The sequence below is a fragment of the Coturnix japonica genome, chromosome 26 (genome assembly GCF_054131305.1).
Source record: "Coturnix japonica strain WE chromosome 26, WE-NBRP24, whole genome shotgun sequence".
Lineage (NCBI taxonomy): Eukaryota > Metazoa > Chordata > Aves > Galliformes > Phasianidae > Coturnix > Coturnix japonica.
In genome coordinates this window covers 3,806,096-3,830,000 of record NC_140688.1, presented here as the reverse complement: position 1 = coordinate 3,830,000, position 23,905 = coordinate 3,806,096, and the positions used below count along the sequence as shown (strand labels likewise).

The 23,905-nt window shown below is 46.1% G+C and overlaps 1 protein-coding gene across 1 annotated transcript; it reads left to right on the top strand.

Moving 5' to 3' along the window:
- Positions 1-5,129: 5,129 nt before the first annotated feature.
- LOC146756673 (uncharacterized) lies at positions 5,130-23,196 on the top strand. Its single transcript, XM_085524245.1, has 7 exons — positions 5,130-5,231; positions 5,531-5,659; positions 20,713-20,839; positions 21,438-21,548; positions 21,654-22,530; positions 22,833-22,899; positions 23,143-23,196. Exons 1-7 carry the CDS (start codon positions 5,130-5,132, stop codon positions 23,194-23,196), a joined length of 1,467 nt encoding a protein of 488 aa, XP_085380371.1.
- The last annotated feature ends 709 nt before the right edge of the window (positions 23,197-23,905 follow it).

Genomic DNA, 23,905 nt, shown 5'->3' with positions numbered 1-23,905 from the left:
CTGTGCTGAGCGCAATGTGGGACAGAAGGCAGCAGCTGGGCACCAACTGTGCACCATCATTAGTGCACTATCACTTGTGCACCATCATTTGTACACCATCAGCTTTGCACCACCGCTCGTGCACCATCATCTTTACACCATCACTTTACACCACTTTACACCTTCAGTTGTGCATCATCACTTGTGCACCATACCTTTGCACCATCACTTTGCACCACTACTTTGTACCATCATTTGTACACCATCACTTGTGCACCATCACTTTGCAGCATCCCTTTGCACCTTCAGTTGTGCACCACCACTTTGCACCATCACTTGTGCACCATCAGCTTTACACCCCCACTTTACACCCCCACTCTGCACCAGGAGCAGAGCTCAGCAGCCGTTCCCTGTTGTGTTGTTGTGTTATTGTGTAGTTGTGTTGTTCCAGCCCTGCTCACACTCGTGTGTTTATTGCACCATTATGGGCTTTTTTCCCCCAATAAAGCCCCACTCACAGCTGCAGCTTCATCCTGGCTCGTCCCCCTCCATCCTCCTCCTCCTGCTGTTGTTCACCCCCAGGCTCCGCTCACGACGCAGCCACAGCAGCGACACCAGGGCACGATGGGCGCTCATCACACGGCGGCTGTAGGATAATGGGACCCCACAGGGGACAATGGGACCCCATAGAGACCAATGAGACCCCATAGGGGACAATGAGACCCCATAGGGGGCAATGAGAGTCCCCATAAGGGACAGTGAGCCCCCATAGGGGATAGTGAGACCCCTATAGGGCACGATGAGCGCACATCACACAGCGGCTGCAGGGACAATGAGAGCCCATAGGGGACAGTGAGACCCCATAGGGGGCAATGAGACCCCATAAGTGCCAATGGTACCCTAACCCCCCCCCCAGCACTCACTTGAGGTTGGAGAGCTCGAGGATCAGCCCCCCCAGCACCGCAGACGCATCCTCACGTGGTGCCACCTCATTCCTGAGGGTTAAAGGGGGTGAAATTGGCACCAATCTGGGGCTTTGTAAGCCCAAAATGAGCTCTGGGTTCTGGTGGGGGGAGGGGGGGGTCCGACCTGGGGGTGCAGCTGGGTGAGGCCGGGTCCCCATCGGCGTCCACAGGGCACAGAGGGGCTGCAGGCTGGGAGGGGGTGGGGGGCTGGTGGGGGAAATGGGGTGAAATGGGGGCAACTGGGGATGGACTGGGGGGAACTGGGATGAACTGGGGTGAATGGGGGGGGGGGATTGGGGGATATGAGAGTGACTTTGGTGGGGACTGGGGTGATGTGGGGTGAATTGAGGTGAACGGGGGAGAATTGGGGGGACTGGAGGGGTCTGAGAGTGACTTGGGGGGGAACTGGGATGAACTGGGGTGATATGGGGGAGAATTGGGGGGGATTGGGGGGATCTGAGGGTGACTTGGGGGGGGGACTGGGATGAACTGGGGTGATATGGGGGGAATGGGGGTGAATTGGGGGGGGATTGGGGGATATGAGAGTGACTTGGGGGGGAACTGGGATGATGTGTGGTGAAATGGGGGTGAATGGGAGTTAACTGGGGTAAGTTGGAGTGATTTGGGGTGAACTGGGGGGGGAATTGGGATAAATTGGGGCAATCTGGGGTGGAATGGGGGGTAAACTGGGGCAGGCTGGGGTGAACTGGAGCTCTATGGGGTGAAGTGGGGCAATGTGGGGTGCAGTGGGGCGCTATGGAGCTGTTCCCTATGGGTTCTCATAGTACTCTGGCATTACCTGCAGCAGCTTGGTGTCCCCCCCTGGCACCCCACTGTGCTCCGGTGCTGAGATGTGGGGCAGCCCCACAGTGCCAGCCCCATAGCGCTCCTCATGCTCTGCCCCACAAGTGGGCTCTGCTTTGGCTGCCCACTCCCCCTCCAATGGCTCTTTGGTGGCCTCAATGCATTCTGTGCCCCCATCAGTGTCACTATGGGGCTGTGGGGGGCTGTGGGGAGCTGTGGGGTGCTATGGGGCTGTGGGTCACTATGGGGCTGCAGGTCTCCCATATCAGGGCTGTTCTGGTCCTCCTGCTGCTCGCAGCCATCCATCCCATCCTGGAACGACCCCCCCCATAACCTGTGTGTTCCTTACCCCATAGCTGTGGGGAGCTGGGGGGTGGGGAGTCCAGAGCATCGCCTCCAATCATGACCCCCATACTGATGTCCTCCATATTAGTGTCCCCCCCATTTATGTCTCCCCCATTGCTGTCCCCCATATTGCTGTCTCCCCACTTGGTGTCCCCCATATTAGTGTCCCCTCCACTTATATACCCCTCATTGCTGCCCCCTCTATTGGTGTCCCCCCCATTTCTGTTCCTCTCCTTGGTGTCCCCTCCATTGATGTCCCCCTCATTGGTGTCCCCCATATTGCTGTCCCCTCCATTGGTTTCCTCTTCCTTGATGCCCCCCATATTAGTTTCCCCTCCTTGGTGTCCCCTCTATTGATGTCCCCCCTCTTAGTGTCCGCCATACTGGTGCCCCCTCCCTTGCCGTCCCCCCCCTTGGTGTCCCTGTCCCCTCCATTTTTGTCCCCTCCATTGGTGTCCGCCATATTGGTGTCCACCATATTGGTGTCCGCCATATTGGTGTCCGCCATATTGGTGTCCGCCATATTGGTGTCCCTCTCATTGGTGTCCGCCATATTGGCTTCCCCTCCCTTGCTGTCCCTTCTATTGTTGTCCTCCCCATTGGTGCTCCCTCCAATCATGTCCCCCCCCTTGCTGTCCTTCATATTGTCGTTCCCTCCATTGTTGTCCCCCTCCTTGCTGTCCCCCATATTAGTGTCCCCCCCATTAGTGTCCCCCCCATTAGTGTCCTCCATATTGCTGTCCGCCATATTGGTGTCCACCATATTGGTGTCCCCTCCATTGATGTCCCCCTCATTGGTGTCCCCTCTATTAGTGTCCCCTCCATTTGTGCCCCCTCCATTGATGTCCCCCCCTTGCTGTCAGCCATATTGTTGTCCCCTCCATTGATGTCCCCCCCCTTGCTGTCCACCATATTGTTGTCCCCCCTATAGTCATCCCCCCCCTTACTGTCTCCCCTCAGTCCTGCCCTGACTTTGACATTGGGGCCATCATGGTGGTCACCACCTGCAGGAGGAACAGCAGCGGCTTGGACGCCATTTTGTGGCCATTTTAAGGCCATTTTGCGGCCATTTTGCAGCCTTTTTGAGGCCATTTGTGGCCATTTTGTGGCTGCTTGGAGGCCGTTTCTTCACTCTCACGAAGGGGAGTAAGTAAGAAGTTTCACTCAGTAATTCAACCTTACAGAGGCTACTTAGTAATTCTGTGAATTTAAGGAATTATAAAATGATGGATAAAAATCAGAAGTATTTTGTATTTAAATATATGTATACATTATACAGTTATTCTAATGCGACATCAAATGATTACCATTTTCCCCACAGATGTGAGAACTGTTAAGAGAAAATATACTTGCTTTTAACCACTGTAGATCACTCATGGCACATACCTAAGGACAACTTAACAGCTGAAAGCAGTAACTGGGAGAAACACTATACAAAGTATACAGATTGGGCTGCACGTGCATCAAGTGATTTATTAACACAACGAGGTTGGGGGGGAAGAAGAATTAAGTTTGATACCTGTTGTCTTCGTTTCTCCTCTTCAATAACAGCTTTGGCTTCTGCCTCTTTTATCTTTCCAGACATACAAAGTGATAAGTAACCGTTGTAAAAGCAGGTAAAACTATTATCTTACAGAGCCATAATTTATAGAACAGTTCTCAGAAAAGCGAGCAAAACCTTCACCAAGTGAGCTATGAGCTTACTCAGATTCTAAAACATTCTGTGAAAAACCTCTATCAATTCATGTTTGAAAAACATGGAACATAAGAGACGCTACCATGTTATAAAACTAAACTTCTGACTAACTGGAAAATTCAAATGACAAATATAAAACCTGGGGAAAATATAAATATATATATTCATTAATACCAGGGAAAATTCCTTAATAAAGTCACTCTAAGCTTTCAGTAACTCAGTCCTCAATTCAGCACACTGTACACTGACGGGTAAATCCTTATATATGTATGTAATTTACACTCACACACTTCATTCCAAGTAGTTAAATATGCCCTGACTGCTAGAGCAAAAGGAAATCTCCACTTTTGTACCAAATGACATATTGGATAATGCATACTCATATTGTTCTACTGCTCTTCTTGTAATGGAAACTGTCAATGCAATTACATTTGCTTCACCATCAGAAAGTTTTATGAAAAATAAAACCTGGAACTACAACTGATCACTCTACAGAACTGTTACATAGCATTCAAGACAGCGAATTAAATGCCAGAAACTTAAAGGAAAAAGAATGGCACAGAAAATATTAAAACATAAACATACAATGCATCTGAATCACAGTTCCTGCATTATTTTCATCCTACAATAAGAAAAGAATGCAACACCTAACATACATAAAGAACAATGGGATGGACTGGCTCCTGAATCACAGAATGGCCTGGGTTGAAAAGGACCACAATGACCATGGAGTTTCAACCCCACTGCTGTATGCAGGGTCGCCAACCACCAGACCAGGCTGCCCAGAGCCACATCCAGCCTGGCCTTGAATGCCTCCAGGAATGGAACAGCCACAACCTCTCTGGGCAACCTGTTCCAGCACATCAGCACCCTCTGTGTAAAAAACTTCCTTCTAATATCTATCCTAACCCCCCCTTCTTGTGCTGGTGGCCCCAGGCCTGGATGCAGTACTCCAGATGGGGCCTCACATGAGCCAAGTAGAGGGCATCTCGCTCTCCTTGCTGGCCACCCCTTTCTAAATGCAGCCCAGAACACAGTTGGCCTTCTGTGCTGCAAGCACACACTGCTGGCTCATGTCCAGCTTCTTGTTCACCAGGACCCTCAAGTCCCTCTCCACAGGTCATCTCTCAAGGAGATCTTCCCCCAGCTTGTACAAATATCTGGGATCGCCCCAACCCGAGTGCAGCACCCTGTACTTGGCCTTATTGAACCTCATTAGGTTTCCATGGGCCCACTTCTCCAGCCTGTCCAGGTCCCTCTGGATGGCTTCCCTTCCTTCCAATGTATCGACAGCACCACTCAGTTTGGTGACATCTGCAAACTTGCTGAGGGTGCACTCGATGCCACTGTCTGTCATTGATGAAGATGTTGAAGAGCACCTGTCTCAAGACCAACCCCTAAGGGACACCACTTGCGACCAGCCTCCACCCAGACACAGAACCGTTGATCATAACCTTTTGGCTGCATCCAGCCAACCAATTCCTAATCCACCGAACAGCCTATGTACCTGCAGAAGCCCTTCTTGTTATCTTTCACTCCCTTTGCCAAGTTCAGCTCCATCTGTGCCTTGACTTTCCTAATCCTGTCTCTTCACACATGGACAACAGCTCTGTATTCCTCCCAGGCTATACAACACTGCTTCCACTTTCTGAACATTTCCCTCTTTTCCCTCAAGTTTAAGCTGCAGGTCCTTGCACATCCATGATAGCTGCCTGCCTTCCCTGCTTGACTTCTTCTGCAGGGGGATGGAGAGCCACTGTGCTCTCAGAAGGGTGTCCTTAAAGAGCTGCCAGCTCTGTTCTATACCCCTGCCCTTAAAGTTGGTTTCCCAGGGGAAGCTGCTAAGAGATGTTTAACTTGGATTCATCAGGTAAAAAGCAGGTGATTGACAGGACACAAAATCCTGAAGACAGTGAAAGTGCCAAATAGTATTTTTCATTACACAAAAAGGCATATAGATGCAGCAAAGCCATCAAACATTAAGACACCAGCTCTATCTCTGAAATTCCCTCAGTCAAGCATCACTACAGTGACGGCAGTACCAGCGTGCTGGGTCAGTGTATGCGTATCTGCTGCTTGTACATGTTTCTTGGACCTCCAACTCTGCAGCCACTTAACACTACCTTAGTAAAATTAGATCTCAGAGTAATAGAATGCCCTAAGATGTAATGATATGATTGACAACTTGAAGTTAAAAACCATCTTGATCTCAATAATCAGTCTATATATGTATATATATATATTTATGTATCACATTTTGCACAGTAAAAATGGTAATTAACTAAGTAAGGTATGCACAGATGGAATTTGTTCCTACAAACTTAAGAGCTGTTGAAGACTAAGCAGAAGGCACACCAGCTCGTGCTTAAGAACACCGCAGCTCAAAGAGCGTGCTCTGTGCAAGCAGTTACATTTGTGGATTTTCAGATTTTTTTTTTTTAAATTGTTAAACCATATATGAAATATCACTAACAATTTCATTTCACCTAGATAATGTCAGAGTGTCTCATCAGAAAAACACACAAAGGTCTTTTTAGTCATGAATACCTGAAATAGGAAAGTTTGGTTTGCAAAAACTGCAGCCCTATCCCTGCTGGTATTTCACTGCCATCTAATGGCAGAACATCAGTTCCAAAAGAGAAATCGGCCAGTGAACACAGAATGTAGCTTCTTTTGTACGCTGCTGTTGTCGTATTTGTGTAAGATTCCTGCACACGTTTGTGCGGAACTTCCTATGCTCACAGGAACCTGTAGTCATTTGCTTGATGCATTAGAATATTTTCCCAGTTGAATTCAATGGTACAGATAAAAACTAGGAAATATCTGCTGAAGTGAAACTGCAGCTGATGCTGCACCCCACTGAAATGTGCTCCTTTGTTGATGCAGACTTCTATGAATTCACCCCCCTTCAATGCACTCCATGCCCACTAAACTCACTTCCACACTTCACTAGGATGATATGTTACTACTGGTTTTTCTAGAAGTATATTCCAAGAGTCTTGGTGTTCAAGCTGATTGCAAAGGTGTAGAATTTGATTTACAGAGTACGTCTTAGAACTTGCCTGACAATCCTGAAATTCTGAGCAGAAACAGACAGATGTAGCTTTTACAGAATGAGGTTTTGGGTTGAATATTTAAATTATATATATCAGTATATTACATATACTACTAAGTTGATTAAAGTTAACCAGTTCATGCACCACTTCCTCATGTTTCCATAAAAGGCCTAGAAAAACAATGTGGATACTCTGTCTCTTTAGGTGAGATTATGCAGCAGTTTCTTTACTTCAAACAAAATTATTGGAGAGCATCCATGTTTACAATGGGCTGAAAAGCACATGCAGTTGCTGAAAGCTCTCTATAATTGTGGCAGTCACCTAATACTGTGTGACAGGAACACACAAGATAACACTTTGCTAACCTTCAAAGTAAAAGTAAGGCCTAAATGAAGTGCTTCTATAGCTCTCACTAGCAGTAATGATTTTATTATCATTGATTAGCACTTCTTGGCTGAAGAGGAAATCTCCAGTTCCAATGTACATTAAAAATAAAGAGGTAATAGAGCATTACCTTAACACAGTGTTTCATCAAGTGAGTTGACACTATCTACAAGTAGTGCAATTCTCAGCAATAAGCCAGATTCAATAGTCCAAAAATTAAATGTGCAATTAAACTGTACGCTGAGTTACACTGCATTTCTTGCTATTACTGTCTTGAAAAAATAACGATCTGCCTGTTTTTTCCAACTTTTCTCAAGGCAATGAAGATAACATAACTAAAATGGATACACCACCTCAGACGCCTTCCGTTTCATTTCCTTGCATAACACATCACACTCCAGTGAAACTTGGCCTTCTTGTATCTTGCTGCACTGTACTTCCTGTTAAGTATAAATTGAATTGTTTGTAATTCATTTCCCTATATAAAAATTTAATTATAACGTTCATTTTGTTGGGAAAATTGTAAAACAATTTTATTCGGTATATTTACAGAATGAAGCTAATAAATAAATATTATTTGAAACTGTAACTGTATTCAAGCATCCTTTTCTATTTTCCTTCTTTCTGATAAGCTAAATTGAATCAAGAATAAATCAAGTGGTTCAGTTTAATTTTTCTTGTCTTTTTTTTCACTTATTTATTTAAGACAAAGCAATATAACCTTGTGAACTCTGTTACAAAAGATACCATGCAAAGTAACTAATAAGTAACTCTTCTGAAACTTCGTATCAATTCTCTAAACTGGCTGAAACTACAGGGCAAGGTCTGGTCATGGGAAGATCTCCCCTACTTCCTTCTCCTTCCTCCCCCTTACATTGAAGGCCAAAACAAACAAACAAACAAACAAACAACAACAGAAAAAAAAAAAACAAAAAAACCACCAACAAAACCAAAACAGAATACCAGCACAGAGAGAAAGTTATAATCTTATAATCTATACTACTAGCCTATGAAGAATTTTGTCAGGAAAGCACAGTAACATAGCCAGAAGCTATTCTGGTTTTCATGCTTTCTGACAATATGCAGAACAATTTTCATAGCATACAGCAAAATCCAAAAACTAACTTCTTCAGAGCAATTCCAGCATGCTAAGATAAACCACCTGCCTAGATGGTTAAGAATATGGTCCACTACAAGTTGTGGGTTACAAATTCAAGTGGTTTATACGACCTTGCATGTTTACATGCATAGCCTCATGATGCAACAGTTAACTTCAACACCAGAAAAGGAAGAAAAAATCCTCCTGTTTTGCACTCAAATTATGAGCTCCTACATTTGATATTAATTGTGATGGTTCAGATGAGGCATATTTACAGAGCAGCTTGGAATACGTGTCCTGTCAACCCCCAACTTCACCAGTAGTATACACAGACAGAAGACTGGTAGAGGAGAATTCAGCTGCAAATACTAGGTACTCAATTCTGTTTCTCCTTATCTTCAAGATCACAGGCTGCAGGCACAGAACACTAAATATACAGGTACACTATCCAATCCAAGCTAAGAAAGAAGTACACTATCTGCTGTAAGTATGCAGCTCCAAGCAAATATGCATAAGGACCTTCTGGAATCAAAGATATCCTAATTACGATCTCAGACAAGGGCAGATGCATAAAGCAAACGTTAAAAGACCTCATCTTTCACACTACAGAAACGAGTCATATTTCTGCAGTCAGATTAGCTGCAACTAATACACAGTCCAATTATCAGTGGCTTATTGGTTCTACCATCATTTACCCTCTACACTGTAGCTCTCTGTACAAAAGAGAGCATGGATTTGGGGCTTGACCTGGAAACAGTGAGATGATATTTAAGGTGGGGATAGTGTTTTCTTCTCTTTCTGAAGGGAGACACCATTTCACTAGGAATCAGAAGGACCACTTCGTGGCTATTTAAATAAGTGGGCTGTCATCGTATAAGAATTAATTTTTATTAATTATATAATTAACTCAACAACCTTTCCACCTTATTAAAATCAAATTTACAAGATTGAGGGGGGGAAAAAAAGTAACCGTCATCATATTTAAGGACCATAAAACTTTCAGAATAGCAGATCTGGAATGTTCCATTTCAGGCCACTGTAAAAGTGAAAAGTGAGCATCCTAAACATTAATTTCATTGCTTCTTGCTACCACATTTCAGTTGGACATCCACATAATCACTGAAGACATCCCGGCACTCTGGGACAATAAAATCTGAACTGGTCTGAAATAGCTATACAGTGTCAGAACTCAGCAGAAGATGATAACACATTTCAGTTTTCCAAAAACAGTATGAAAATTAGGGACAGCAACAACTAGATGTAACAGAGCTATCATGGAAATACCCATCTTCCTTATTCAATTAAGTCTGGCATAAGAAACAAGACCTCAAAGATCATCAAGTCCAACTGTAAACCTATATCTTAAGGAACAAGAAGCAGAAGTATACACGCAACCAATGATATTATTGATTTTACTGAACACAGTAGAGTAAGAAAAACTGAAATTAGTAAGAGCACTTAGTCACAACAAAATAATTTATCCTCAGCAGAAGTCAACATTTCAACTTACAAATAAAGAAAAGCTAGTTATTTATAAGCAGAGACTGCTCAATTTGAAGCACGTACTCTGGGCATTACCATCCTTTCTCTTGAACATGCGCCCTGCAAGATCTGAGATTTCTGAAGACATTTCTTGGAGAAGCTAAGAACTCTGGGGAAACTGCATCTGTGTGGAAAGCTCAGAAGTTAACCGGGTCTTGAAAATAATTTAAGCATGCTTAGTTCAAGCCAGATAGTGAATTTTTCATTAAGTTAACACTTGTCAAGAGGTCACAGCAGCCTCTGGTTTTCCCCTCATCATACTTGATAGCTATAAGCTTTGTCCTTTATCTCTGCTGAAAGCTAAGGATGCTGATGCCTCTGTTTGCTTTAAGGGCCTCAGACAACCATCAATTAGGAATTCAAAACATCTGTGACTGTTCCAATTTATGTAATTATAAACTTCTCAGTTCCTAATGAGGAAAATGTGCTTTGACTTCTTAAATCACTCCAGATCATCTGATTATTTTCCTAATGGAACTACAAAAATTGAAGTGTGCTTGAAGAGAAAGGTATTGCAAATCTGGGAGCTAACATTTTCTACAATGAATTTTATGTTCCTTACTGAATATTTTGATTGTTCCACCCAGACTTTCAGCTGCTGTTGCTGCTCCGCTCAAGTAACTGATTCTATTCCAGTCTTGACCAGAGACAATCCATGTACACAAGCCTAGGAACATACAAAGAAAATGTGTCACTCTCAGAACTGCAACTCCAAAACTTACCTTTTTCAGTCGCTTACAAGGACATACTGGCGGGGAGGTTCAACCTCTACTGCCATCCCACTAACATCTGCCTCTGATGTCATGGGCTGACATAATAAAATAGGAGGCATTACTTTCAGAGCAGCCCTCATAGATATATTACAATGGGGTCCCATGTTTTACAATAAGATAATAGCAGAATGCACAGTAAAAGCACAAAGTACTGTTATTTTGTTGAAAAAATAATAATTACACGGAGCAAAGAAAAACATGTTAAACAGACCCACAACTACTGGTAATGGACATGTAAGCAATGAAAACAGATATGACTGTTAAAACTTTCATTTAAGATCTGTCCCAAAACATCTGCTAACGTGATCATAAGAATTTAATCACCCCTGATTAAAAAAAGTTACATTTCCTTCAACAGGATATTTAGCTATTGCTACCAAACAAAGCAAAGAACTTTTTAATTAAAGCTTCACATCCAACGGATGTAGCAGTATCAAAGACTTTGCTTCTCCCTTTAAGCAGATAGGAAATACGAGCTGTACCGCACAACATTTGAAGTCTTTCTTAATAGCTCAATACTACCACATGCAAAACAAAAGCAGGAAACCTGGCAGGACTTTTCAATTCCTGCTGTATTTTTCCCAAGGCACCAGACAATACAGCTGATTTTCATAATCCTTGGAAGAAGCACAACACCTGCAATTCAAGTACAATGCTTTCCACCATTTCCATTAATCAAAAAGACAAACATCTCAAAGCTTCAGGAGAATACTGTATTCCATTGAACCTAAACTGCACTATGCCGAACGTGGTGGAGTTACAGAATACACTGATTTTTAATAAACATTAGTTTTCCTGAGCTCTTCTGGTAAACCAAGCTCAGATTCTGACGCTGAAAAGGAAATTCTCATAAAAACTAACCTGGTATTTACTTTTGGGCTGCTAAGATAACACAAAAACATTTCAGATTTGGTGTTGAGGAGACAATTCTATTTAGGCATGAAGAAATTAAGAAGAACAGAGAGTACTTCTGAGGTTATCAGAACAGGACTAGGGAAAGCAGGAGGAACAGAAAAACAAGGACAGGAACTACATGAAGCAGGACTGTGCTAACACATTTCAAGAAAATTACTAAGACAGAACTAGAAACACAGGAAGAGAAGAGAATGTATTTTTATGTAACTGATTACACTACAAAGTTTTGCATGTAGATGAAACAAGATAAATCCATATCTACAGGAATGAGAAGAGTTAACCAAAAGCCTTATCCAACTAAAACAGACCCTGCTGTCCTGAGTCTTCTGTTCACATCCCACTGAATTCAATTCTAAAAAGGCCCTGCTCTACAAACGATGCAATTCTGAATTGCAGACTTGAATTCAGTAGTACTACTGGATGGATTTTAAACCTCAGACTGAGTCTTGGGAATACATCCAGAAAAATCTCAACAGTTAACATTAATCAAAATCAAAGAAGAGATATGGAAAAAATCTTTGAAGAGAACCTGAAGTACAGGAACACACAGTTCATGTTAAGAGATTAGAAGTACTCCTGAAAATAAAGAGGAGGAAGCGTTGCAGCAAATAAAACCAAAGGAACAGAGAAGGAAATGGAAGGACAAAAGTTAAGAGGTAAACAGTGAAATAAATCCCCTGCTGGGAAGAGAACTTTCAGACATCCAGGTGAGAAGATTGTGACAGATGGATTCATTTACTCAAGTAAGACAAATAAAGAGGATGTGCAAAACGAAGACAACACAAAGACAAGGGCAGAAAGCAGAAGATGCAAGTAGACACACAGCAAAGAGTCCAGAATTTCTATTGGGGTTTCATGGATTTGTTAACATAACCTTGTCTGAAAAACAGAGACTCTCGGGAAGCAGGCAGGAATACTATCAGTTTTGCAAGTTACTCAAAACCAGGAAAGTCTATCTAGTAAAAGACTGGACACTTCTGAAACCAGAAAATAATGCAACACAGGTTTTGAATCTATGTCTATTCAGTTGAGGCAGAATTCAGGCAAGGTGAGACAACAGATCTCAGACTAGAGGACTCCACAGGCAAAGCAGCACAACGGAACAGAAAGCAAACAGTGCAGAAGGACAAGCTGAATCAAATTACTTCTGAGTGCCAACTACATACTACTGGAGACAAAGTACAAGGCCAAAACAGAGTAAAAAACCAATAAACAATTTCAGGATTAAGTATTCTCAACCCTTTGAAATTATGCACAAGCCTTTTCTTTACAGCTGGGAAGCAGAATTTCTGAGAAATTCTGAAGTGTTTAACAGTGGAAACACTTTCCAAAATATTCCTGACTATTCACGTTTTTCCTCTTTGTAAATTTCCTAATTCTACAGTAGGGAAACAGAGTGAAGAAAGGGCTGTCACCCCTGCCACAACTAATGGCAACTAAAGAACAAAGGCACAATAGTAAGTAATACATAGATTTCTGAAAACACACAAGCAGCACAGAATAACAGCACTGGGAGGGACTAGGAACAAGTCATTTTGCCCGTCCCTCATGTCTTACAGAAATAAAATCCATAACTAGACTAACCCCAATATATGTCTAAGCTGTTACTGATGAAAATTCTGTAGCTTTTCCAACCTATTCTTCCCAAGCTCTACAAGCTTTACTACTCAAAGGCAGTAACTAACACGAATCTTCCTAACTGATACAACCACTAGTTCATAGCCTGTTTACCATATAACAAGTTTACTATTCTTCTTTACAGCAACCCTTCATATAGTCACATACAACAAAGCAATTAACTCCTTTGTCTTAAGCTTCAAGCTACTCAATATGTTTCACTAGCACAGTCAGTCATTAAGAATTCATTTTACTTAGGTCCCGTGCAGTTTTTTTTGTTTCTCTTTTCTTGTTTCCTAAAACTGTTGTGCAGACAGTGATCACTGACCCTGTGCAAGAAAAATCACAAATACACTCCTCTGTATTTGTCCCAACCAAAGAGTATCCTGTTGAGAAAGTCTGTTCAAGATCAGTTTTCAACCACATCAAAGGACATACTCTTCCTCATTGAACCTCAGCAGCTTCAAGCTTCAGCTTTCAAGCCATGAATGAAGTATTCACTGATACTGTCCTGGAGTCCTTAACCCTCATAGAATAAAAAAATCATTACGGTTGGAAATACCTCTAAGAACAAGTCCAACCATCAACCTATCACCACCACGTTTGCAGCGTTTGAGGCACGGACTCAGATGTGAACGACCCAAATCATTATTACAAGTTCTCACATCCCTTATAGACCTTCACAAGTTGTTATTTTCTAACTTTCCCGTCCGCCCTTACAACTTTCCCAACCACCTTTACATGTCAACTGAGCATTCAACAGAACCCTTTTCAACTGTCCATGCAGGCACGTATCCAATCAGAGCTGTGAGACCCTTCTTCTCCTTGCAGAGGTGTCCTTGGTTCTCATGCTGTTTATCTTGCTCCACAGCTGCTGCTCTGAACAGCTTTTCTTGTATTCCCACAAGTACCAGTGCAGCCACCGCCCTCAGGCACCCTGGCCATCCCTTACTCACTTCCTTGGCAATTTGCAGCTCAGGGGTTTGGCAGATGACTTTTTTCCTGGCAGTTCTTAAGGTTCAAAGTCCAGCTGTAATCTCATTTCCCAAATATGTCACTTCCTGTTGAGTTATTTGTGCTTTCTGTAAACCAAGAAACTCAGCAAACTCTCAGTCTATTGTACACAGTCCTTTTGTTGCTGTGGCAGCCACGTGCTGCAGTAAAGTTCCACCCTAGAATGGAGGATCCCAGATCTCAGGCTCATGAGTTGACCATCATTCAGCTGTTCTCACAACCCTGGGTAACACTGTCCAGGTTAACTGAGACTCTTCTCCCCATATCAGGGCTTTCCTATTCAAAGGCAAATAACCTTGGGCTTCCTTTGCCCAAACCAGGCAGAAGAGACATCCCTCAAATCCAGAAGGTAAACTCCATCTTTTCGTTCCTTAACTTGGTTAATAAAGTGCACGGATTTGCCACCACTGAGTGTATCCATTCAACTATTCTAGTACTTGCCCTCAAGTCTTGTACCAAACTACAGCACTTGCTATCAAAATTGGAATCCAAACTCCAAAAAGTTACCTATTATTTCTTTTATCCTCCTACAGTCCCATACCCTCAAAGGGCACCGCTTTACCCTGACTAGGCAAGCTCTTGCTTTTAACTTCTATTTAGGGCTTCATTTTTGGCCCTGATGCCCACACCACTAAGTGTATCATATTTGAGATTGCTGTAACTCCTGGGGGTACAACATTGTTTTGCCCAGTTTGTGTTAAAGCCAGAGTTACAGTTTTTAATCAGTCAATATTGTTGCACTCTTAGCTCCAGTTTTATTCAATTTCTTGCCAGAGTAACCTGGCAGGTACAAGAATTTCTGTATTCCTGCTTGTTTTCTTAGCTTATGTTTAATTAATCCAAAAAAGGAAACCTTTTCTCGTTGGGCAGTAGCATCTACTACTGTTACAAAACCATCTATGGGTAGTAAGAAGCACCCATATCCACCAGAAAATGAACCTCAATATCCTGCTTTCCTAAATGCAATTTCCCACTGCAGTTTGCACACTGCTTTTCTTCCAGTGAGGTCACTCCCAAGTACACTGCCCCGTGCAACTCAAGGGTAGGTATGGCCAGCCATACGGACCACAAACCCACACAGAACCGCAAGGTATCGCTGCACAGAAGACTTATTAGGACCCTTAGACAAGGATCTGGGGAAAGTCGTATTCTTACAGCAGCTTCTGGGTAAAGCTCCTAGCCACAGCTCGGTTCCATTGCAAGAGTTCTGTTCAACACACAATGTCCTCTGGTGCTGTACCGGAGACTGCCTCTTGCTGGGACATACTCGTGGGGGAGAGGAGTGAAAGGAACGCCAGGACAGCAAGGGAGGGATGCCTGATGACAAGGGTGTGCGAATGTCCCCACCGAAGGAAGCAAAGAGAGCCGGCAGAAAGCGATGCTTCATTAGCGTAACAAAACACAGCCCCCATTCCTCCCTCCCTCCTCCCCCGCACCCCTTCCCATCGCCATCCCCCGGGGGCAGATGTGCCATGTATGGGAGATCACAATGTGAACCACTGACTGATCAGCTGAGGCAAGTGTGGGGTCAGCTGTGGGAGCACAGGTGAAAGTTATGTAGCTGTGCTCCCTGGAGGGGTGGAGTTCAACTCCACCTCCTCTGAGACCTCATTTAAGGGCTGACCCTCACTGAGGCAGCATCTCTTGGAGATTGCTCACCAGGGAGGATCGCCTCAGCTCTGGTGAGTTCCCTTTTCCTTATATCTTCTGTATTTCTACCATTTTGCTTGTAATTGCTATCCTTGTTAATACCAGCATAGTTACTGCCAATACATTTGGCGAGCCAGGCAGGAGCCACTGACTTGACATCTAGAAATATAAGGAAAAAAAAATGTCCTTTGTGTGGAAAATCTTTAATTGGTACAAGGGGGAGAAGACCACCCCCTTAGGGACATGCCTTCCTGGACAAATTCCAGGTTTTGAGGCGTCCCCATATTACCAATTAGCAACAATTATTGAACAATGGGGCCCTTTAAGAGTACCAAATAACATGGACGCCTATTGTCTGACTGATTACTTTCTAGGACTACAAAAAGATATCTTAATTACAAAAGAAAAGCGAATGGCTGCATCTATGGCAGCCTGGCTATTATTAAATGCCTTAAATCGGGCAGAGATAAAATCAAACAACATTGCACATGAAAATGAATTGTTAAAGGCCTGTATTTAAAAATTGGAGGGTGAGATCAATCTATTGACAGGAAAAAAACCGTCATTTTCTTCCTCCAACCCTCAAATTAGATACATTTTATTTAATGACGATCAGGATCCTGAAGAAATGAATCAAAATAAGATCACTAAATCTGATCTAGAAAAACCATCTGAGATGGACTCACTAGAAGTCCGTCCAGTAATAACTCAAAAAACAAAGAAAATTCAAGATCGACCAGCAGGAGTGCCTCCTGATCAATGGCCCCCTGCCGAATCTGTTTTACATGTAACAGCCCGTCCATATACGCCTACTGAACTCATGGACCTAGTGCAACGATTTAGGCAAAGGCCAAGGGAAAGTGTTCCGGCTTGGTTATTACGGTTATGGGATTCAGGGGCAGATAGTGTACTGGTTAGTGGCCCCGAAGTATCTAAGTTGGCCACAATAACAGTACATCCTGCCCTTCGGCAGAGACTGTATGCTGGGACTCAGTTCCCTGAAGAAAACCATTCAATTGTAGAATGGATAATGGCTGCTTGCCGCATGGTGTGGACAAATAAAACTGACATGCCAGTAAACACAGGGATGTGGTCTTCTATGGACCTCATTTAAGGGCTGACCCTCACTGAGGCAGCATCTCTTGGAGATCGCTCACCAGGGAGGATCGCCTCGGCTCTGGTGAGTTCCCTTTTCCTTATATCTTCTGTATTTCTACCATTTTGCTTGTAATTGCTATCCTTGTTAATACCAGCATAGTTACTGCCAATACAGCCATGAAAACGAGCTCTGGGCGTGATCGTTGTGGGAATTCCTGCCTTCCTGAGCCTGTGCGGAAGAGGCGAGAGCCTGGCTGGAAGCCATCCGGGCAGCACCGCGGGGGCAGGAGGTGCACCAAGGCTGTCCTGTGGCCAGCTCCGGGCTGAGGGCACTCGGCGTCCTCTGCTCTACGCGACTCCGAGGAGCCCGGCTACCTGCACCAGAGCTGGGAGCAGCCTGCTCCGCACCCAAGGTAGGTGCCCTTCGTGGCTCGTGCAGAGGAGCGCACGCTTCCTGCCCCCTGCCAGCAGCACCGGGAGAGGAGCGGGGAGCGGCCCCGGACGGGGCGGAACCCGCACTGCCGTACCCCAGGCGGGACCCTGGTCCCGGCTCCAGCTCCCGCTCAGCGCAGCAGGTTTGCTGGCCCAGACGGGCTGCAACCAGGGCGGCAGTTCATGCAGCCCGGGCTGGGCTCCGAGGGGCACGGGAACGGGCTGGGAGCTGGGACAGTGAGGAAGGGAGCAGAGGAGGTCAGCGTGCTCTGCTGCCCGGTTGGATCTCTGTAACACAGCGCAGCTGGGGCTGCAGTTCTTCCTCTGGGCCACGGGAGACACGAGACGGCCTCGCTCTGCAGCTGTGCACGCGTGGATTGATGGAAGCTTTAAACCCCCCGATGCCTCCTTTGGAGTGTCTTAATGTGAAGCCTCCAAGTGGAAATTTGCACTCGCCCTGCTCCTCCTCCCCGGCAGCCCCCAGCTTCTCTTTGGGGACCCTGCGGGCAACACGTGCCTCTGGCGACCCTTGAAATGGCGTTACCTTTTGTTTGCTGAGCGCTTGCCTGATGGCTCAGCTGGGGTTGTGCAAAGCCCTGGCAAGGCTTTTGTTCAGGCTGTCCCGGCAGCTGCAGATGCCTTGAGCGCACAGCTGCGGGCCCTGAGCACGTTCAGCATCTGCAGCAGGTCCGGCACTGGGCTCTGGAACAGACGATGAGAAGCTGGCAGCCTGTGGGCTGACTGGAGCACGCGTTGAGAACACGGCCGAGCAGCAGCAGGTCAGTAAAGCACAGCCCAGGTGCCTTCTGCAAAGGGCACGCGCTGCTGAGAGCGTCCCCTGGCAGTGAGCGCAGTCTGCGTGCTGAGCTGAAGAGAGAGGGAGGAATGTATTTATTGATGTAATGCAGGTGTCCTGGAGTGCTCTAACAACTGCTTAACAAGGCTGTTGTAACCACGTGGTTGTTTATTGCCTTAATTGTTCTGTTTAGCACTGCTGCTATTCGATAAGTTGCCTTCACGGTTCAGTTAAAATTCCCAGCACAGCATCGGCTGGTGGTGGCTGTGACCGTCACAGGCTGGTTTGGCTGCAGTGCTGTCACATACTCTCTCTTCTCAGGAGATGGAAAAATAATCTCCATGTGGTTGGATGTTTTGTTGATTTATTGTTGTGTTTAAGTAAGCCGTCCTATTTATTTGAGAAGTGTGAACCATCCAGTTGACTCCTCGCCGTTTTGCACTTCCTTACCCGAGGAATGTGAGCCATCACCACTTTTAGGTAACATCAGCAGTAGGTGGTTTTGAGAACTACATCAGTCACCTTTACAGAGTACTTTTCCCAACCCTTTTCTGAGGGCTTGCTTGATTTCAGCAAGCCCAGGGCTACTTCCACTCCTGAGAGGATGTACAGACATCTGCCAGAGGATTTAATCCATTTGCCACCAGGTGTTCCCTCACGGATCTGTGGAGGTGGTGCTCCAGCAGGCTTGCTGTGTTTGAGTGTTGGGGGCTGCATTCACGGTGTTCTTCCATGAACCAGGTGCTTTTCTGCACCTCCTGCTGGATGGTTGGATGGCCATACCATTTTCTAACAGTATTTCTGCATCTCTTTCCTGGGTAGCCGTCCCCTTTAGGCGTGCTTGCAGTCAATCAAAAGATCCCCCAGTTGGCACAGGCTGTCCTTGTTGTATGTCCTCAACTTCCTTCACCACTCAGGCCTCCAATAGAACTCCCCTTTCCCATTCCTCGTGTATCACTCTTCAGTTTCCTTAACTGCAGCTAGGGCAGGCAATAAGCTGTCATTCTGCTGCCTCTGTTTGCCTTAACTGTGTAGAGGCAGTGCCTTTAATTAGTGCTATGGGTGCAGTTTTGCATCTGTTTGGAGCCAAACCCTACAGGTGGAGGATGTGTGGCCTATGGATTGTAGGCGACTCGGGGAGGTCTTCGTTTATTGTGTGAATAAGCATTACCTGCACAACTTGCACCACGTAGTGCAGCAGAAATATTGTGGAATATCAGTCGCTTTTGATTCTGGGAGGACCGGTGCAGTTCTCCTTTGCTTCATATGTCACTTCCAAACCCGACACGATGCTGATAACACCTTTCCCATTTTGCATCCTATTACTGCCCCAGTGACCTCTGCTTTCTCCTCAACTACAGCAGTAGCCACGAGAACATTCACAGAAGAATCTGGGATGCGCTTCATGTCTCTTGTCATCGGTTTGTTTCCCTTCTTGCCATCCTGCAGACTTTGCCCATTGGTCACAAGTGGATCCAAACACAGCATACACTCCTAAGGGAGAAGCAGGACTATATTTGTTGATATAATAGGGATATGCTGTAGTGATTTAACAGTGACACAGCAGGATCGGAGGTGGCTGGATACACTTGGTTATTTACTGCATGGAGGGTAGGGTTACGCACACACCTACAGGAGGCCCTCCCATTGAGTCACGAGGCTCAGAGTAGTTCCCCTTTTTTTCTCATGTCTTCAGACCACAGAGGTAAGGAGCTAGGATGTGGTTGGATCCTCTCCTAGTCCCAAGCTTGGTCAAGGCTTTGTGTGGAAGGAATCATACGTGCACAGTCCCTCTAAGACAGAACCTTAGAGAGTACATGAAAGCTCCAAAGTAACCACGGGTGTCTTACAGAAGATCTGTATTGAGAAGGAGTCTTGATGTCAAGCTGCAAGGGATCTCTGTGCAGGTGTGAGCTGCAGAAACAGCCCTGCTCGAGGGCAGGTCCTGTGGTGCAGCCCGCTGCTGTGCAGCAGAGCTGGAGGGGCACTTGGGCTGCTCCCTCTTTTGGGGTAAGATGACTGCCTCCTTGCCGTGCTTTGTCTTAAGTCCCCTCTCAGTCTCAGCTGTCGAACTAAGTGTCAGCTACCAGTTGTTTCAGCCTCCCAGTCTGAGACAGCTTTGTGACGGTTCATCTCTTTGAGCCAGACTGTTTCCTGTGCTGCAGCTCATTGTCTTCCTCTGCAAGGCTGGGCAGTGCCCTGCAGAAGGGCTGAGCTGGGACTGGGACTGCTGCATTCCCTCACAGCTCCCCTGCCATTTCTCTTCTCTCTGCAGGCTCCAGTTCAACTTCTGCCTTCCAGCCGTGATCATCCCAGCCTGCAAGAGAGCAGCAAATGGCCGCAGCACATCCAGTTGAGGTAGGGGTTGGGGAAGCAGGCAGGAGAGGCCAAGGGGCCAGGGATGTGAATGCAGGGGTAGAGGGAGGTGCCCTCAGCCAGCGTGTGTGTGCTGGGGACAGAAAAGCAGCTGGGGTGTGAGGTTCTGTCCTGTGCGAGCTGCTTGCCTGGGCCTTGGCTGTTCCCAGCAAGGAGCCTCTTTGCTTGCAGGAGCCCGTGAGCTTTGAGGAGGTGGCTGTGTATTTCAGCAGGGAGGAGTGGGCGCTGCTGGACCCTGTGCAACGAGAGCTCTACCGGGATGTGATGTTGGAGACATACCAGTGTGTGGCCTCGCTGGGTGAGAGCTTGTCTGCCTTTCCTCCTCGTTAGGGCACCTTTGGCTGTGCAGAATGAGCCTCTGCAAGCCGGGCCTTGAATAAACACCATGCAGCTACATATTGACTCACACCACAGTGCCAGCAAGAAAGGAGAAACTGAAAAGCATGAGTTTCAGAAGGGATTAGTATGCACGGCACTGTGATCAAAGCCACAGAGTCAGTGCTGGCAAGCAGGCATCAGCCAGGAGGGAGAAAACCAGCCCTTGTGTTGTGTGTTGCTTGGTGCCACCAGCTCCAGCTCACAGATGAATCCCTGGTTACTGCTATGGAATTGAGGATTTTCCATGCAATTGCCATCAACATTTTGATGCCTTGACCTCTGGTAGACTGTAAGAAAACAAATAAGCTGTTGTAAAGTTAATTTGAAAGAAAAAATATCCCTTCACAATGTTCAGAGATGTCAAAACATTCTTTGCTCCAAGGGAAGCTGTAGGCACAGTGTCATTTAGACCTAAATGGTGGTTTCTCCTTGGGGAGGGGCACAGAGTGGAACTGTTGAACAGGCACTGTGCCAGCATGAGGGAAATGCTCTCTTGTTCCCTGTTTCTCTCCCTGAAGCTCCACTTCCAGCCCCCAAGCCCATGCTGATCTCCCTGCTTGAACGAGGGGAAGACCCCTGGATCCCAGATGTGCGTAGCCCTGAGGCCATGCCAGGAGACCTCAGCCCAGGTGAGGTGGTGGAGGGAAGGGGAATGTTGGGGCTGTAAGAGCCTTCTCTGCCTGTGTTTTATTTTGGGCACCGTGTGCTATTGCTGCATTTCCTCTGTCATCCAGCAGCTGATGGGATCAAAAATACAAAGGAGGTTCCGCAGAGAAATTGTGTAGCGGAAATGCAGCAGAATCGCAGCTCTGTGGAAGAAATCAGAAGGGATGTCCAGGAAGTCCTGCAGCAAGGTCAGGGTGAGCACATCAAGAAGCCCCTGGGAAAGCGTCTGGGAATGACACTGAGGAACCCAGTGGACTCCAACATAGGTCCAAAGCAGCCTGAGGAAACCAGGAGCAAGGATGTGTGCCAGATGAAAAAGCAGAATCCATGCACTGAGTGTGAGAAAAGCTTTAAACTGGATTCCAGCATCACTAGCCACCAGTGCACGCACTCAGCAAAGAGGCATTATGAGATCTGTGATTCTGCAGAGAGCATGAAATGGAGACTCCACCCCACTGGCCAGCAGTGCATGTACACAGGAGAGAGAGCCTTTGAGTGCTCTGACTGTGGAAAGACTTTTACGGACAGTGGGAGCCTCACTTCCCACCAGTGTATCCACAGAAGAGAGAGACTGTACAAGTGCCTTGAGTGTGGGAAGAACTTCAAAGAGAGAACCCACCTCACCATCCACCAGCGTGTCCACACAGGAGAGAGACCATATAAGTGCTCTGAGTGTGAGAAGAGCTTCATAAGCAGTTCTGATTTGAAGCGCCACCAGCGCATCCACACAGGAGAGAGACCCTGCAAGTGCTCTGATTGTGGGAAGAGCTTCATAAGCAGTTCTGATTTGAAGCTCCACCAGCGCATCCACACAGGAGAGAGACCATATAAATGTCCTGAGTGTGGGAAGAGCTTCAAAAGGCGTGCTGAATTGAAGATGCACCTGCGTGTCCACACAGGAGAGAGACCATATAAGTGCTCTGAGTGTGAGAAGAGCTTCAAAAGGCATTCTGAATTGAAGATGCACCAGTGCATGCACACAGGAGAGCGACCCTATAAGTGTCCTGAGTGTGGGAAGAGCTTTAAAAGGTGTTCTGAGCTGACACTGCATCAGAGCATCCATCAGGAAAAAGAGACCCTGTGAGTGTCCTGAGTGTGGTAAGAGCTTCAAAGGGAGTTCTGAATTGAAGCTGCACCAGCATATGCACACAGGAGAGAGACCATAGCTTCTGTCAGACATTTTAGAACATTTTGGCCAGGCCTGCATGCAGGGAGATGCCTGGGAACTTGTCTTTTCTCTCCCTCAGAAAATCCCATCTACTGTGTTACCAGAATGTCTGCACCAGTGAGCTGAAATGGCAGGAAGCCTTGAGTGTGAGAAGGGCTTTGTGCCTAGCAGAGAGCTCCTCACACTCCCAGAAGAACTTCATGCAAAGCTCAGTCCTCATTAAACATTGCAGTCCACAGGACAGGTAGCTACTAGGACTGCATCTCCTGCAGGAAGAGTTTCTCTCAGGGCTGGTGCCTCATTTCTCATGGGAAAACCCCCAGCAGGAGAGACCCTCAAAATGCTGGAGAGCCCAGGGATGAGGGAGACCAATGCTTCTCTCCATGCAGGAAGAGTTTGCAAAGGAGACGGCATCACCGACACCCTCTGCAGAAGGGACTTAACCCAGGAGCTTCAGATGGCCTTTCCTTGCTGCCCAAAGCACTTCTCTCACCATGCCCGCTTTCCACTTCTACTCTTCCCACCAGCTGCTTTTTGATGCTGTTTCCTAGTGGAGAAGTGGTTGTGTAGGGATCTGCTGTGTGTCTGTGTGCATGTGTTGCTCTCAGTCATTTCTGAGCGCACTGATGCATCCCAGAGAAGGGTCAGCAGAGCAGTAAGGTGGCTCTTGGAGGTTTTCTGAGAATCTTCTGTAGTGGAAAGAGAAGGGGGTGAATAAAGTAGCTGAGTTGTTCTGGAGCTTTCTTCACTGTAGTCTTGTTTTTGCTCTTAAAATAAATGTCAGCATGTGGAATGAGGAGAGGGAAAGGTGCAAGCAGGGTTTCGTTTTGGTGCCCTCTCCAGCCCACTGCTTGCTTCTGGACAAGGCATTTCCTTTCTTAATAGGGGAGATGCTCCAGGCCCTTCACCATCTTCGTGGCCCTCCGCTGGACTCTCTCCAAGAGATCCCTGTCTTTTTTGTACTGGGGAGCCCAGCACTGGACACAATATTCCAGATGAGGCATTAATAGGGCAGAGTAGAGGGGGAGGATCACCTCCTTCGACCTGCTGGACACGCTCTTTTTAATGCACCCCAGGATGTCATTGGCCTTCTTGGCTACAAGGGCACACTGCTGGCTCATGGCCAATCTGTTGTCCACCAGGACGCCCAGG